This window comes from Oncorhynchus tshawytscha, linkage group LG02 (assembly GCF_018296145.1).
Source record: "Oncorhynchus tshawytscha isolate Ot180627B linkage group LG02, Otsh_v2.0, whole genome shotgun sequence".
In the NCBI taxonomy this organism is placed as follows: domain Eukaryota; kingdom Metazoa; phylum Chordata; class Actinopteri; order Salmoniformes; family Salmonidae; genus Oncorhynchus; species Oncorhynchus tshawytscha.
This window is the reverse complement of record NC_056430.1, coordinates 59442417-59460184: the sequence shown is the minus strand read 5'-3', so window position 1 is coordinate 59460184 and position 17768 is coordinate 59442417. Positions and strand designations below refer to the sequence as shown.

The window sequence follows — 17768 nt, the reverse complement described above, 5'->3', positions numbered from 1 at the left end:
CTTTTAAAGCACAATGGTTGAAAGTGCAGTGATGACACATTTTAGATGACAACTAAACCAAAAATCAGACTGTTTTTCCATTGGAATTTGGTTGTGCTTTTATATGGTTGAAAGCATAGTGAAACACATTGTTGAATTCCCAAACTTCTGGCTGTATTTTAGAGTGGGTGAAACTCATTGATCAACGTCTCCACCAAATATTACCCACATTACCATGTTGAAATTACCTGGTGTGCCCAGTGGGCTAAGAGAATGAACTTCAAATCACTATATAGTTGCCCAATTAGCTTACTCTTTACTTAAACATATTCCCTTTTAATGTGATTGAAGCAACAGATCAGCACTTTTGAATATAACTTAAAGCAAATCTAATTTTTAATTTGTTGAACGAGTGCATCGGTATATAATGTTGTATTGAGTCATCATAAAGTGTCATTGTTTGTCTCCATAGTTGGAATGTTAGAGTCACTGTCTGTATGGTTATTGTTTATCGTCTCTCACAAAACTAGACTATCTGCAAACTACAATTTAAAAACAAACAAAAAAAACATTAATGCCTAAACAACAAATGAAAAGGGAGACCTAGACATAGTCATGGTCCGATTCCCTAGCATTCTGCACAATAGGTTTAGCATATTGCCAGGTTGATACCACAGGAGGCTTGTGAGGGGAGGACGGCCCATAATAATGGCCAGAATGGAGCAAATAGAATGGCATCAAACACCTGGAAAGCATCCACTTATTCCGCTCCAGTCATTACCTAGAGTGCGTTCTCCCAAATTAAGGTGTCACCAAACTCCTGTGGTTGATACATGACAAAGGAACTGGTAAGTTTAGTCTTAACTTGCACCTACACAACAAGCCTGTAAACAACAGCCTGAACAAGCCTATTTATCTAATGCTGTACTCTCTTCATATGGTCAACAACTTGGTAGGTTATTTTAAATATGTTATAGCTAGAGTGAGTTGTGTGGGGGAGATAAGGCGAGTCTAGAGCTACAAAAGAGCCTTTTGCAATGCCCACTAACCAGCTGTATACTCCCACACAACTCATGAAGCGCTATATCATAGAAATCAATAGCTATTTACATGGTAAAATGTTATGGGGTGCATTTTTTCCATTGGTTTTGTTGGTAAACACTTCTGATAGGCCTACATTATATGCCCAAATAGCCACAGTAGCCTGCTTGGCCACTGACTAAAACTGTAACTAAAGCAGGTACAGCCAGTGTTCACGGTAAACGTGTGCCAGAAGTGCACAGAATGCTTAAAATATTCAAGTTTCCACTCGCAATACATTTCTGTCATTGGTAAATTTCTTATGACTATCACCTTGTCAGACTAGTCCACTTTGCCACATCTGGTGGCCTAAATGGTTTCAGAATGTTGTACTTTGACCTTTCAGGTGTGCTTTAGCCTCACACCTGACATGCTTTGTTCTCATCTTTGGCATAGTGAGATATTGACACATGGAGGAGGTACCTCAAGCCACACCGCACCTCCTGACAATCTAGGAAGAGTTTATTCAACCTGTCTGTTTAGCATATTATAATGATGTCCACAACCTTTTTAAGTGGTACTTTGGTTGAGCCAGTAGCTCTGTTGATTTTAATAAAGTGTGGAAAGTAAGGGATTGATTGTGTTTTCAAACAAAGATGCTTCGGCAAGGTCAGAGAGGAGTAGAAGACGCTCAGCCAACCACCTTGACGAGGTGCAACTGACCACCTTGGATTAATCTTACTATAGTTTTTGCATTTGTTTAATCATTTGCAGTTATGTTTGCCCTGTATTTTTTTGTTTTCTATTTACTCTGTATTTGCCTCCAGGTGGCGCCAATGACCACAGGTTCTGACGTCACTTATCTGTGGCTGAAAAGTAACATTTACCTAGCCCGTGCTCCCCACGCCCCACCCATTTTCCCTTGACGAGAATGGGCGAGTTCATTTTCCACGGCCAGTGTTTGTACATTTTAGACCATTCAATTGAAACATTCACCCACGGAAACGCAAAACAAACCCGCCCAATGCTTTCTGTTCTTGCTGTTAGGGTGGCCAGAAGGGTTATTTCTTCCCCCTTCGATATAGTTTGAGAATAAATTAAACCAAATGTTCACTGTTTCCTATAACTGTATTGAACTAATGATAAATAGAGAAGATCGACAGCACAATTCTCATGGAGTGTAGGAATGACGTCAGCAGCCGTTCTGAATACAGCACGAGTACAAACCTCTTGACCGGTGAGACTTTCTTTCCTTTTCAAAATATTTTAGGACTACGATTACGACTAATTCTATAGCCCAGGCTTTATAATTTAGTGTCTCGTTGAGTACAGTTTTGAATGCTAAAATAATAATTAAGATGACTGTCAATTGTCTTACAGGATTCACATTTATAAATGGGCGTTTTCTATATTGGCTATACAGATTGCTAATAACAAAGATATTTAGTTACAGCATTTAGATTTTTTTCTTAATGTAGATGTTTTACTGTAACGGCACAATACGTTTTAATGACTTAAGAACCTGTAAAAATGCTGGAATACACTAAAACTCCACATGAAAGGTGTATGGCAGGTAAACTACTGCCAGATGACTAGGTTGAAGCAGTTCATTTTCTTCTTTAAAATAGTCAATAATGCATTCCAACCGTCACCAGATGACATTGACAAAAAGCAGAGAAGCAAGTCTGTCAAGCAAAGGGGTGGATCACTTATCAGCTCTCCTAACATTTTGAAATAAAAATGTACAGTTGAAGTCAGTTTACATACTTTTAGGTTGGAGTCATTAAAATTCATTTTTCAACCACTCCACAAATTTCTTGTTAACAAACTATAGTTTGTCGGTTAGGACACCTACTTTGTGCATGACAAGTAATTTTTCCAACAATTGCTTACAGGCAGATTATTTCACTGTATCACAATTCCAGTGGGTCAGAAGTTTACATACACTAAGTTTACTGTCTTTAAACAGCTTGGAAAAATGCAGAAAATTATGTCATGGCTTTAGAAGCTTCTGATAGGCTAATTTACATAATTTCAGTCAATTGGAGGTGAACCTGTGGCTGTATTTCAAGGCCAACCTTCAAACTCAGTGCCTCTTTTTGATTGACATCATGGGGAAAATTTAAATCAGCCAATACCTCAGAAAAGACAATTGTAGACCTGCACAAGTCTGGTTCATCCTTGGGAGCAATTTCCAAATGCCTGAAGGTACCACATTCATCTGTACAAACAATAGTACGCAAGTATAAACACCATGGGACCACGCAGTCGTCATACCGTTCAGGAAGGAGACTCGTTCTGTATCCTAGACATGAATGTACTTTGGTGACAAAGGTGCAAATCAATCCCAGAACAACAGCAAAGGACCTTGTGAAGATGCTGGAGGAAACGGGTACAAAAGTATCTATATCCACAGCAAAACGTTTCGGGTAGCCTTCCACAAGCTTCCCACAATAAGTTGGGTGAATTTTGGCCCATTCCTCCTGACAGAGCTGGTGTAACTGAGTCAGGTTTGTATGCCTCCTTGCTCGCACAAGCTTTTTCAGTTCTGCCCACACATTTTCTATGGGATTGAGGTCAGGGTTTTGTGATGACCACTCCAATACCTTGACTTTGTTGTCCTTAAGCCATTTTGCCACAACTTTGGAAGTAAGCTTGGGGTCATTGTCCATTTGGAAGACCCATTTGCAACCAAGCTTTAACTTCCTGACTGTCTTAATGTTGCTTTAATATATCCACAATTTTTTCTCCTCATGATGCCATCTATTTTGTGAAGTGCACCAATCCCTCCTGCAGCGAAGCACCCCCACAGCATGATGCTGCATTCCCCATGCTTCACAGTTGGGATGGTGTTCTTCGGCTTGCAAGCCTCCCCTTGTTCCTCAAAACATAGCAATGGTCTTATGGCCAAACAGTTCTATTTGTTTCATCAGACTAGAAGACATTTCTCCAAAAAGTACAATCTTTGTCTCCATGTGCAGTTGCAAACCGTAGTCTGGCTTTTTTTATGGTGGTCTTGGAGTAGTGGCTTCTTCCTTGCTGAGCGGCCTTTCAGGTTATGTTGATATAGGACTCGTTTTACTGTGGATACAGGTACTCTTGTACCTGTTTCCTCCTGCATCTTCACACGGTCCTTTGCTGCTGTTCTGTGATTTTGCACTTTTCGTACCCAAAGTACGTTCATCTCTAGGAGACAGAACGTGTCAGGTAGTCCTTGAAATGCATCCACAGGTAAACCTCCAATTGACTCAAATTATGTCAATTAGCCTTTCAGAAGCTTCTAAAGCCATGACATTTTCTGGAATTTTCCAAGCTGTTTAAATGCACAGTCAACTTAGTGTATGTAAACTTCGAAACCACCTGAATTGTGATACTGTGAAATAATCTGTAAACAATTGTTGGAAAAATTACTTGTCATGCACAAAGTAGATGTCCTAATCGACTTGCTAAAACTATAGTTTATTAACAAGAAATGTGTGGAGTGGTTGAAAAACAATACGTTTTAATGACTCCAACCTAAATGTATGTGAACTTCTGACTTCAACTGTAGTTGCAACAGGAACTGCAGATAGCAAATGTTAATGATTCACTAATTACATAGAAATTGATTCCTGATGTGGCAAGGTATGTACTGAAAGAGCGAGACATGTGCATGTTTCCTATTAGAAATAGAAGAAATCTGATTCATGGACTGAAACACTTTCAGCCTTAATAGCTCTTTGTTTACATGCTCATTATTGGTATTATGAAAAAGTTGTTTTTACAGGTACAGGATGAGAGCAAACTACTACGACTTTCTCCCATTGTTACAATCATTCAAGTTCCTAATGATAGCTGTTCTCTCTTTACAGGAGCAAAAATGCTGTCTAGCATTTACCTAACTGGAGTTCTACGTGTCATTCTGGTATCGATTATTAGTTTAGGAGGATTTGTGGTGCTGTTTTTAATGCATTACAGCTCAGCACCATCTCTGTTCTGCCCTCCCCTGCCTGCTTTCCCACCGCAGTACTCAGAGAGACCCCAAGGCCAGCACAACAGCTCCTTGGCTAAGACCCTACCAGACAAGCCCATTATGCTGTTGTGGTTCTGGCCTGAACACTACAGGTTTGACTTAAGCGATTGCGCCACTCTCTTCAACATTGATAGCTGTCTCCTGACTGATGACAGGTCTATATACAACAAGGCAGACGGGGTGCTCATCTTTCACAAATCCATCAAGCAAGATTTATCCAACTTGCCTCAATCACCCAGGCCACCATTCCAGAAGTGGATCTGGTTCCATGTTGAATCCCCTACAAACACAAACAGGCTATCTGGTCTAGAGAACCTTTTCAATTTGACCTTGAGTTACAGGCAGGATGCAGACATCCCTATTCGTTGGCGCTTGACCGCAAGAAAAGGCCAGGGGGAGGATTTTGTGCTGCCCAAAAAAGATAAATTAGTTTGCTGGATTGTGAATAACAATAACCCTGCCACTGGATCAGGCCAAAGGTATAACTATTACAGAGAACTTGTCAAACACGTTAAGGTGGAAGTCTTTGGCAAGGCCTTTGGCCGTTTCTTGAACTATGAGGACTACTATGATACCATCTCCAGCTGTAAGTTTTACCTTTCCTTTGAGAACTCAGTTCACAGAGACTACATCACTGAGAAGCTAAACGGACCACTTGCAGCAGGAACTGTACCAGTAGTATTGGGCCCACCTAGACAAAACTATGAGGACTTTGTCCCAGGAGATTCCTTCATCCATGTTAATGACTTTCCAGATGTGAAAGCCCTGGCAGAATTCCTCCTGAAGTTAGACAAGGATGATGAGGCATATCTGCACTACTTTCAGTGGCGTGAACACTTTTCTGCTCAACGCCATCTAATTCAACAGTATCAAGAGTTCACCCATGCTATTTGTTATGCCTGTGACCATGTGGGAACACATAAGGAGTACAGAGTTGTTCACAATCTTTACAAATGGTATTTTGGTTAATAAGGAACTTACAATGATCTCTACAAATATTGGTGTTTTGAGCCCCACATTTTCAGCACCCCCAAAAAATATGGGCTTGCCTGTTTTTTTTGGCCATTATTACGTGTCACATGTCAGTTTGCAAACAATGTCAAAAATATATTGACTTAGTAAAGCTGCATAAAAACAAGGTCTCATTTGTTTTCTTGAGTAAGGCAGCTCCAAAATGCAGGTGTTTCATCCTAGCTCAGTGCTTTCTGTGGGGGTGGGCCAAGCCAGCAGAAAATAGGAGCGTTGCACCGTGATTGGCTCAGTGTTCTGTCACTCATGGGGACACTAAGTCACCGTGAAGTCTAAGTCCTTAGTAAGGATAGGCATAGAAAATTCTAAGCCCTTTGTGTCCTGCTATATATAGTTACATTAGAAATGCCTTTCCAAGAAGGCTGAAGGTCATTGGCCACAGATACAATTATCAAATCAAATTTTATTTGTCACATGCACATGGTTAGCAGATGTTAATGCGAGTGTAGCGAAATGCTTGTGCTTCTAGTTCTGACAATGCAGTAATAACCAACAAGTAATCTAACTAACAATTCCAAAACTACTGTCTTATACACAGTGTAAGGGGATAAAGAATATGTACATAAGGATATATGAATGAGTGATGATACAGAGCAGCATAGGCAAGATACAGTAGATGGTATCGAGTACAGTATATACATATGAGATGAGTATGTAAACAAAGTGGCATAGTTAAAGTGGCTAGTGATACATGTATTACATAAGGATGCAGTCGATGATATAGAGTACAGTATATACGTATGCATATGAGATGAATAATGTAGGGTAAGTAACATTATATAAGGTAGCATTGTTTAAAGTGGCTAGTGATATATTTACATCATTTCCCATCAATTCCCATTATTAAAGTGGCTGGAGTTGAGTCAGTGTCAGTGTGTTGGCAGCAGCCACTCAATGTTAGTGGTGGCTGTTTAACAGTCTGATGGCCTTGAGATAGAAGCTGTTTTTCAGTCTCTCGGTCCCAGCTTTGATGCACCTGTACTGACCTCGCCTTCTGGATGATAGCGGGGTGAACAGGCAGTGGCTCGGGTGGTTGATGTCCTTGATGATCTTTATGGCCTTCCTGTAACATATGTTAAATTATGTGAGCACAGCTGAAAACTGTTGTTCTGACTAAAGAAGTAATAAAACTGGCCTTTAGACTAGTTGAGTATCTGGAGCATCAGTATTTGTGGGTTCAATTACAGGCTCAAAATGGCCAGAAACAAAACTTTCTTAAGCGCATCAGTCTATTCTTGTTCTGAGAAATTAAGGCTATTCCATGTGAGAAATTGTCAAACTGAAGATCTCGTACAACCCTGTGTACTACTCCCTTCACAGAATAGTGCAAACTGACTCTAACCAGAATAGAAAGAGGAGTGGGAGGCCCCGATGCACAACTGAGCAAGAGGACAAGTACACTAATGTCTAGTTTTAGAAACAGACGCCTCATAAGTCCTCAACTGGCAGCTTCATTAAATAGTACCCACAAAACACCATTCTCAACGTCAACAGTGAAGAGGAGACTCCAGGATGCTGGCCTTTTGGGCAAATAGCCTTGGACACCACACACACATCACACAATTTCTGGGATCTTTTACTTCAGCCCATAAAACATGAGCATTTATATTTTTGTTCATTGTGTGTGTGTATATGTATACACACACATTAGTACCCACAAAGTATTCACACCCCTTGCCTTTTTCCACATTTTGCGTTACAGCCTGAATTTAAAATGGATTAAATTGAGATTGTGTTACTGGCTTACACACAATAACCCATAATGTCAAAGTGAAATTGTGTTTTTAGAAATGTTTACTAATTAATATTAAAGCTGAAATGTCTTGAGTCAGTAAGTATTCAACCCTGCTGTTATGGCAAGCCTAAATACAGTGCCTTCTGAAAGTATTCATACCCCTTGAGTTATTCCACATTTTGTTTTACAGCATAAATTCGAAAGGGATTACTTGTTTTTTTGTCACTCATTTACACACACTACCCCATAATGACAAAGTTAACATGTTTAGACATTTTTGCAAATGTATTTAAAATTAAATACAGATCTCATTTGTATACTGTAAGTATTCACACCCCTTTGCTATGGCACTCCAAATTGAGCTCAGATGTATCCAATTTCCTTTGATGATCCTTGATGTCACTGCAACTTGGAGTCCACCTGTGGCCAATTTAATTGTTTGGACATGATTTAGAAAGAAACCCACCTGTCTATATAAGACCTCACAGTTGACAGTGCATGTCAGAGCAGAAACTATACCATGATTCTCCAAGGAACTGTTGCCGAGATAGAATTTTAATAAAGTGTATATCTGGGGAAGTGTATAAAAACATTTCTAGAGTGTTGAAAGTTTCCAAAAGCACAGTGTTCTCCATCATTAGGAAATTAAAAATATAGAACTAACCAGGCTCAGCCTAGAGTTTGCCGTCCAATCAAACTGGGCAAGAAGGACATTGGTCTGGGAGGGGACCAAGAACCACTCAGAGAACTACAGCTTTCCTTGGCTGAGATGGGAGAACCTGCCAGAAGGACAACAGTTTCTACAGCACTTTACCAATCTGGGCTTTATGGGAGATATGTTTTCACAAGATGGATGCCACTGCTGTGAAAAAGGCACATGACCGCACGCTTGGAGTTTGCAAAAAGGCATGAAAAGATTCTGTGGTCTGATGAGACAAACATTTTACTGTTTGGCCTGAATGTAAAGCGCTACTGTATGTCTGGGGAAAACCAGGCACAGCTCATCACCCGTCTAACACCACCCCTACCATGAAGCATGGTGGTGGCAGCATCATGTTGTGGGGATGCTTTTCAGCGGCAGGGACTGGGAGACTGATAAGGATAGAGGGAACAATGAATGGAGCCAAATACAGGCAAATCCTTGATGAGAACCTGCTTCAGAGCCTTAGACTGCGGTGAAGATTTACGTTTCAACAGGACAATGACCCCAAGCAACACTGGAATGGCTTCAGAACAAGAATGTCCTTGAGTGACTCAGCAAAAGCCCATACTTGAATCCCATTGAAAATCTGTAGAAAGATTTGAAGATTATGGTTCACCGCCGCTCCCCATCTAACTTATGAGAGCTTGAAAAAAGAAAGAAAATCCCCAAATCCCGATGTGCAAAACTGATAGACATATCCAAGGTGCTTCTATCTACAAAGTATTGACTCAGGGGTGTGTAAATTAGGTATTTTTGTACTTCATTTTCAATAAATTTGCTAAAATGTATAAAAATATGTTTTCACTTGTCATTATGGGGTATTGTGTGTTGATGGGTGAGAAAATATATTTAATCAATTTTGAATTCAGGCTGTAACACAATGTGGAATTAAGTCAAGGGGTATGAATACTTTCTGAAGGCACTAAGTCCAGGAGTAACAATTTGCTTAACAAGTCACCTAATAAGTTGCATGGACTCACTGTGTGCAATAGAGTTTAACATTATTTTGTAATGACTACCTCCTCTCTGTACCCCACACATACAAATAATTGTAAGGTCCCTCAGTTGAGCAGTACATTTCAAACACAGATTCAACCACAAAAAACAGGGAGGTTTTTGCATTGCAAAAAAGGGTCAGAAGGGGTCAAAAATAATTAAAAGCAGACATTGAATATCCCTTTGAGCGTGGTTATTAATTACACTTTGGATGATGTATCAATACACCCAGTAACTTCAAAGAAATACAGTTGAAGTCAGAAGTTTACATACACCTTAACTCAGTTTTTCACAATTCCTGACATTTAATCCTAGTCAAAATTCCCTGTCTTAGGTCAGTTAGGATCACCACTTTATTTTAAGAATGTGAAATGTCAGAATAATAGTAGAGAGAGACTTATTCCAGGTTTTATTTCTTTCTTCACATTCCCAGTGGGTCACAAGTTTGCATACACTCAATTAGTATTTGGTAGCATTGCCTTTAAATTGTTTAACTTGGGTCAAACGTTTCGGGTAGCCTTCCACAAGCTTCCAATAATAAATTGGGTGAATTTTGGCCCATTCCTCCTGACAGAGCTGGTGTAACTGAGTCAGGTTTGTAGGCCTCCTTGCTCGCACACACTTTTTCAGTTCTGCCCACTAATTTTCTATACGATTGTGGTCAGTGCATTGTGATGGCCACTCCAATAACTTGACTTTGATGTCCTTAAGCAATTTTGCCACAACTTTGGAAGTATGCTTGGGGTCATTGTCCATTTGGAAGACCCATTTGCAACCAAGCTTCAACTTCCTGACTGATGTCTTGAGATGTTGCTTCAATATATCCACATAATTTCCCTTCCTCACGAAGCCATCTATTTTGTGAAGTGCACCAATCCCTCCTGAGGCAAAGCACCCCCACAACATGATGCTGCCACCCCCGTGCTTCACAGTTGGGATGGTGTTCTTCGGGTTGCAAGCCTCCCCCTTTTTCCACCAAATATAACGATGGTCATTATGGCCAAACAGTTCTATTTTTGTTCCATCAGACCAGTGGACATTTCTTCAAAAAGTACGATCTTTGCCCCCAAACCGTAGTCTGGCTTTTTATTATTATTATTTTTTACCCCCTTTTGTAGTATCCAATTGGTAGTAGTTACTGTCTTGTCTAATCTCTGCAACTCCCGTACGGACTCGGGAGAGGCAAAGGTCGAGAGCCATGCGTCCTCCGTAACACAACCCACTATGCCGCACTGCTTCTTGACACAATGCACATCCAACCCGGAAGCCAGCCGCACCAATGTGTCGGAGGAAACACTGTACACCTAGCAACCTGGTCAGCGTGCACTGCGCCCGGCCCGCCACAGGAGTCGCTAGTGCTCGATGAGACAAGACATATCCCTGCCGGCCAAACCCTCCCTAACTCGGAAGATCCTGGGCCAATTGTGCACCGCCCCATGGGCCTCCCGGTCGCGAACCCAGAATCTCTGGTGGCACAGCTAGCACTGCATCCTTTAGACCACTGCCCCAGTCTGGCTTGTTTTATGGCGGTTTTGGAGCAGTGGCTTCTTCCTTGCTGAGCGATCTTTCAGGTTGTGTCAATATAGGACTCGTTTTGCTGTGGATATAGATACTTTTGTACCTGTTTCCTCCAGCATCTTCACAAGGTCCTTTGCTGTTGCTCTGGGATTGATTTGCACTTTGACACCAAAGTACGTTCATTTCTAGGAGACAGAACATGTCTCCTTTCTGAGCGGTATGACAGCTGTGTGGTCCCATGGTGTTTATACTTGCACACCATTGTTTGTACAGATGAACGTGGTACCTGCAGGCATTTGGAAATTCCTCCCAAGGATGAAACAGATTTTTTTCTGAGGTCTTGGCTTATTTCTTTTGATTTTCCCACGATGTCAAGCAAAGAGGCACTGAGTTTGAAGGTCGGCCTTGAAATACATCCACAGGTACACCTCCAATTGACTCAAATGTTGTCAATTAGCCTATCAGAAGCTTCTAAAGCCATGACATCATTTTCTGGAATTTTCCAGACTGTTTAAAGGCACAGTGTAGTGTATGTAAACGTCTGACCCACTTTATTTCACTCACAATTCCACTGTCTGTAAACAGTTGTTGGAAAAATTCATTGTGTCATGCACAAAGTAGATGTCCTAACCGACTTGCCAGAACTATAGTTTGTTAACAAGAAATTTGTGGAGTAGTTTAAAAACGAGTTTTAATGACTCCAACCTAAGTATATGTAAACTTCCGACTTCAACTGTAGGTATCCTTCCTACCTCAGTTGCCGGAGAGGAAGGTAACCGCTCAGGGATTTCACCATTAGGCCAATTCTAATTTTAATGGCTGTGATAGTAGAAAACAGGATGGATTCCACAGTGTCTCTATATATTTGCATTTACAGCCATGTTACATAGAAGGGTACTGTGCAAATACAGTATTACACAGTACTTCCAACTATTATCATAATTTTATGATCTAAAACTATAGTGTTAAGGTGAGCCGTTTATGGACAATTTGAGCTGCTTAAAAATCTGAAGCACAGAAAAATGTCAATGTGTAATCACACAAACTGCAAATACGTATAACAATTGTCTTAACTACACTGAACAAAAATATAAACATGTAAAGTGTTGTTCCCATGTTTTATGCGTTGACATGAAAGATCCCAGAAAGCTTGTTTCTCTCAAATGTTGTGCACAAATGTGTTTACATCACTGTTAGTGAGCATTTCTCCTTTGCCAAGATATTCTATCCACCTGACAAGTGTGCCATATCAAAAAGTTGATTAAACAGCATGATTACTACACAAGTGCACCTTGTGCTGGGAACAATAAAAAGGCCACTCTAAAATGTCACCCAACACAATGCCACAGATGTCTCAAGTTTTGAGGGAGCTTGCAATTGGCATGCTGACTGCAGGAATGTCCACCAGAGCTGTTTTCAGGGTATTGAATGTTAATTTCTCTATCATAAGCCACCTCCAATGTCATTTTAGAGAATTTGTCTGTACGTCCAACTGTCCTCACCTGCAGACCATGGGTATGGCGTCGTGTGGGTGAGCGGTTTGCTGTCAACGTTGCGAACAGAGCGCCCCATGGTGGCTGTGGGTTTATGGTATGGGCAGGCATAAGCTATGGACAACAAACACAATTGCATTTTATTGATGGAAATTTGAATGCAGAGATACTGTGACGAGATCCTTACTTCCTTATATGAACTGTAACAGTAAACTCTTTTAAATCGCTGCGTTCATATTTTTGTTCAGTATAAAGTAACTATGTTTACATACACTGTCCCTGTTTATTTAGTCTCACAATAACATACCTATCAACGCTGTATTTTCATTCTGACGAAATGGGCATTAGTCTTCCGGAGTCGAGGCTATGTAACTATTATGTATACACAGTGCATTGTATATATAGGTATAGGGGCACATCGAAAAGTGGGAGAACATGTTTTGTTTTCTAAACAGGTCTATTAGTTAAACATTCCATCCAAACGTATCAATTAAGTATTGGCAAAAAAAAACCTTACATGATATTATTTTATTAGAAGTGTTAAGTGTGTACACAGTGTAGTATTCAAAAAACAGAAAGTGATAAAACACACATGGATGCTAGTTATACAGTGTTTAAGGTCAACATGAGTGTACAAAACAGTAGGAACACCATAATATTGAGTTGCACCCCCTTTTGCCCTCATAACAGCCTCAATTCATCAGGGAATGGAATATACAAGGTGTCGAAAGCATTCTACAGGGATGCTGGCCATGTTGACTCCAATGCTTCCCACAGTTGTCAAGTTGGCTGGATGTCCTTTGGATGGTGAATCCTTCCTGATACAAACGGGAAACTGGAGCGTGAAAAACACAGCAGCGTTCACCTGGATTAACCTGGTCAGTCTATGTCATGGAAAGAGCACCTGTTCCTAACATTTTGTACACTCAATGTACAGCATGTATGATGTAAGCACACAGCATCAAATCACTAAATAAACAAAGGTTTAAAGAGTATATCTTAATATATTTAATTGTTTTTCTTTCAGACATTCAAAGTGTCAGACATTCAAAGTGTCACAGTCCAGTAATATTGCCATTGTCCAATGGTTAAATTAGATTTTAACAACCTATTAAAGTAGTTAATCCTTTGATTATCATTAGCCTTAGTTCAACTACAGCAATACGTTTTGGTATTTTAAATGATACATCTCATTTGAACCTTCAGGGGATATGCAGTACATGGTTATGCCAACATAGAACATACTGTATTCCAAAGTGTACCCAATGTGTGTGGAGTGTACCCAAATATTGCATAAGAGAAATGGATCTAGCCTAGATGGGTTAAATAGATCAATTTACATGGGTAAAATCTTACAGTAGGCTGGAGAGAGACCTTCCATATCCATCGAGGACTATCATTACAGGCACCATTGGTTGGATTTGGGTATATGTCAGGGATGCTAACACAGTGCTATGTATCCCTATGGAGTGTTAGGTAACCCTGTATGGTGATATTCAGTCATATTTATCAAAGGATTGGAGTAAATTCCATTTCAATTCAGTTTACTTCCCGAGTTGAAATGGAATAGTCTCCAACCCTGATTAAATGCCACCCTATTCCCTACATGCATTACTTTTGACCAGAGCTCTATTGGCCCTAATAGTGCACTATATAAGGAATACAGTGCAATCTGGGACGCAGCCTCAAATCTCTTTTCAGTTGTTCCTCAAAGAAGTCTAGGCCTGGATGGGTTGGCCCTGACTGAGGAGAAAGCCCCGATGTGGGAGACCAGGTTGGGCTCTATGCTGTGCGCTCTCTCTCCGGTTATAGTCCGAGCCATCTGATACAGAACCATGTCCTTAGCATTGCCCTTGACGCAGAATGATCCATCCAGGTACTCCGCCGCCCTGAGGGATGAGTTACCTGGAAACAGCATGGCAGGTGTGCAGCACTCGGTCGCCGGGGACACGGCGTAGAGCTGCGGCGAGAAGCGCCGTACCTCGAGTAGGTAATGCCGACCAGCCAGCTCTACGGCGACCATGATATACAAAGTGAGGAAGAGGAGGTGGGTGGTGGAGAGGGAGAAAGAGAAAGGTGTACCGTGACTAAGGATTAGGAGGAGTGCGGTAGCCCCAACTAGTCCAAGTCCCACCCATTCCAGGATGCGGTAGGGTTCGGGGTTCCAGTAGCGCTGCAGCCTCTCCGGGTGGTAGAGCTTGACGTAGAGGGTGTGGAGGGCGAAGCGCCGCGAGAGTAAATCTTGGATCACGGCAAAGAAGTCCGCCCTGGGTAATGCGTCGTCCTCAAGGACCATCAAGTTTTTGGGGCTTACCAGCTCCCATCCTTTGCGCAGACAGTAGACGTAGTCCCTCTTCTCCCTCTCAAATGTGTTGACGTGAGCCTGGTTCTTCCACTGCTCCTCCAGGGACCTCCGCACCACCAAGAACTGGCTCTCCAGTAGCGCCGCATCCTCGTTGTCCAGGGGACCGCTTTCCACATCACACACCAGCACTTCAGCGCAACGCCGCCCCTCGCCGCATCCTCTCAGGAGGGAAACCAGCCGCTGCATCACTTGAAGCAGGTAGTGAAATTCCTTGCCCTCCGTTCGCCTGGCCGTTACCACAGTGATCAACAGCTCGGATCCCTTGACGATGTTGGAAAAGCCAGCCGACCCAGTGGTAGACCGTGATGCCTCCCAGAATTCCAAAGCCTCCTGCCCTCTCTCGTAGCTCTCAGCTAGAAACTGATCGCTCATGTCATTCAAGTACATTGATTTAATGTAGTAGTAGGAATAGAGTAGCCTGTGGCAGCACAACGGCAGTATGATGCCAAACGTTATGATACATAAAACTAGTCCTTGGGCAACAGGGCTGGACCACCGTAAATGCTGGCTCGCCAGAGCTTTCCACCGAGGCATTGGTAAAGATGAGTATTGTAGTGTTGAGTAAAAAAAAAAGTAGAAAAAAAGATTCAGGTCTCAATAATGATTTAACAAACCTTATGTAAAAGGTGATATTTGATCTGAGCTGTTTGCAATGTTAGGGTTTGGCAACGCCTTCGTACAACTGTTAATTTCCAGGTTGGCTGTGTGAAAGAGTTGTGGTGGCTAAAGGCGAACTAGTGTAGTGAAAACTGATGTCAAAGCAACCAGACCGGAACAGCAAAAATAAATGCTCTGTAAGCAAAGCATTGTATGGTTGCTTTTCATAGCTTTTATCCTCCAGCAAAATGTGTACAAAAGTAGATATCCACGTTTGATATTGTCCAAGTATCTCTGGCCAAGGAAAAGCCAATTAAAAGCCTCCAACTGTAGACCATCTACAAACACTGCTTCTACCTGCAGCATTCCACGGTTCCATTAGATCCCATGTTCCAGGAGAAACTATGAAAAAAAGAATGTTATTAATTTTGCTCAGGCTATTCAAATTGGGAGGCACACCCAAATAACATGAATAGCCAGGTGTAGACTGTACCCAAAGCTTCAACTACTGTACGGCAACATTAACTATTTAATTAAATGTCACATCGGACTTTATATAGTCCGTTGTTTTTAGGCATCCTATCGCTGTGTGTGAACCAGTACAATTACAACGAATTACAAATTCGTTTGATTGTACATTTTAAGATTATATCGGTAACAAGCGAGTTAGTGCCCCACGTTACCTGGCTATTGCTACAGCACACCGTTGTGCATAATCGGGTCAACATGCAGAACATAGAATGATCAACATAAACCCATTTACTTTACTAAATAGGCTACTGTGCTGTCCAGGAAAAAAATAGCAGCAAAATATTAAACATATATTTTCCTTAGTCTATACTGCGTTAGATATACGGTTGAAGCAACAAATAAACAGTCTCACCATAACTTCCAATGTGGTAACATAGTTGCTACATGGCTGCCGTAGCTAGAATCAAGTGTTGTTTCAAAATGCGCACTTAAGTTCTGCATTTTAAATGGTGATCTTCCAACAACACCTGATGCCCGGTTTACATCGTAACGTATATCTTTACGCTACTGAACAAGACTAGTCACAGATTGAACAATGAGACAGATATCGCTAGCTTGTACTTGGCTCTGCCCACTAGGATGCATTTGTTTCCATTGGAAAGGACAGGCTGTGGTCTATCTTAGGTTAGTTAAAACGTCTTTGGTGTGGTCTTTGTAAAAGTCGCAAAATGGAGGAAAGCCTGTCTCTCGTCAGAGATTGAATTTATTTTGGGATATTGCAAAATATGACCTTTTCGTTCAAGAAACAGGACAAATATATAGCTTGAGGTTATAAAACATGTTTAATTACTTTTCCCTCAACAAGTTTCTCTACCTTTATGCAAAGTCAAGATAGTTTGCACTGCAGATCAGCTAACTGTTACCAGCAGCTAGCTAAAGGAAGACTAGGTTGAAGATACCATTGTAGCTAGCAAGACCCACCTAATAATTAAAATACAAACGTCATTATCACAATACACTTAAATGGGAGGCCATACAATATAATTGTATTGTGTATTATTCAACAATACTATTAAAATAGTACTCACTTTAAGGAATGGGTAATTGTTCACAACAAGTTGCTAGCTATCCCATAAAGCCATTTCCTAAAACCACATATTTCCATCTCCTGTGGTTTGGTAACTTCCTGTTCTTCGACGGACTGAAGACGAGGAAAAGTTTGAAAAATATCAAAATGTGCGCTGTTCGTCTCGCAACGGAGCCTTCAACCAAGGGGATGTCCCAATTGAAATGCATGACATCCGGCGTAACGTAACGGAGTGCATATGGTTTTGCGTACGTGAACAAGGCTTCAGAGAGCATACTGTCTGGTATGGGAGACGTTGAGGGGAGAACGCAGAGCGCTTAAAATCTTTTACTTATCCGTACCATATGTATTGAATTAAAAAGAAAACAAATCGTGAACATTAAAAATAAAGTTAAGAATGTTAACAGTATATTTGAGGACGGGTGAAATAATGGATGTTGAAATCAATAACCAAACAATTGACAGCAAACTGTAAACAAAAATAAGACAAAGGCAAAATCCCAAAACTTGTAAAATAAAATAGAAAAAAGCCTGTCTATCATGTTCATCGATTGGGCTAAGACGAACCCTCACTCCAAAACTAGCGAACCAATGGAGACTCATTGTCTACGCCTCCCTCTAAATCCCGCCCTTCACGGAAAAATAATGCCAAAACTCGCAATCAAAAAGACTGGCAGTGAAAGCCAAGAAACAGACATAGAAGCAAACATACTAGTAGCGTAACCAAAAGGTAGCACATGCAGGCAAGAGCGTAGGCTAAATG

General features: G+C 41.1%; 2 protein-coding genes across 4 annotated transcripts; one reads left to right on the top strand and one right to left on the bottom strand.

The window, feature by feature from the left end:
* The first annotated feature begins 1952 nt into the window (after positions 1–1952).
* Positions 1953–6149, top strand: LOC112265903 (4-galactosyl-N-acetylglucosaminide 3-alpha-L-fucosyltransferase 9). Its single transcript, XM_024443438.2, has 2 exons — positions 1953–2236; positions 4851–6149. The coding sequence occupies exons 1-2, from the start codon at positions 2173–2175 to the stop codon at positions 5978–5980; spliced, it is 1194 nt and encodes a 397-aa protein (XP_024299206.1). The 5' UTR covers positions 1953–2172; the 3' UTR covers positions 5981–6149.
* Positions 6150–7043: 894 nt separating this feature from the next.
* pgap4 (post-GPI attachment to proteins GalNAc transferase 4) lies at positions 7044–17321 on the bottom strand. Of its 3 annotated transcripts, XR_002955847.2 has the most exons (3): positions 17007–17321; positions 12495–12599; positions 7044–7103 (listed from the first exon to the last, which is right to left on the bottom strand). XR_002955847.2 is itself a non-coding variant. In XM_024443444.2 (2 exons), exon 2 carries the CDS (start codon positions 15382–15384, stop codon positions 14194–14196), a length of 1191 nt encoding a protein of 396 aa, XP_024299212.1. In that variant the 5' UTR covers positions 15385–15849; positions 17007–17229; the 3' UTR covers positions 12995–14193. The 3 variants fall into 3 exon arrangements, 2 of the variants coding, with proteins under 2 accessions (XP_024299212.1, XP_024299218.1); XM_024443444.2 differs by lacking the exons at positions 7044–7103; positions 12495–12599 and adding an exon at positions 12995–15849 and having other exon boundaries at positions 17007–17229; XM_024443450.2 differs by lacking the exons at positions 7044–7103; positions 12495–12599; positions 17007–17321 and adding exons at positions 12995–15849; positions 16331–16982.
* Positions 17322–17768: the final 447 nt, after the last annotated feature.

What these genes read in the sequence shown, in the direction of transcription:
- LOC112265903 (XM_024443438.2), top strand. Translation starts at nt 2,173, where the DNA reads ATGGAGTGTAGGAATGACGTCAGCAGCCGTTCTGAATACAGCACGAGT. An exon ending in GAGTACAAACCTCTTGACCG is followed by an intron (nt 2,237 to 4,850) that starts GTGAGACTTTCT and finishes CTCTCTTTACAG; the next exon opens with GAGCAAAAATGCTGTCTAGC.
- pgap4 (XM_024443444.2), bottom strand. Translation starts at nt 15,384, where the DNA reads ATGCCTCGGTGGAAAGCTCTGGCGAGCCAGCATTTACGGTGGTCCAGC.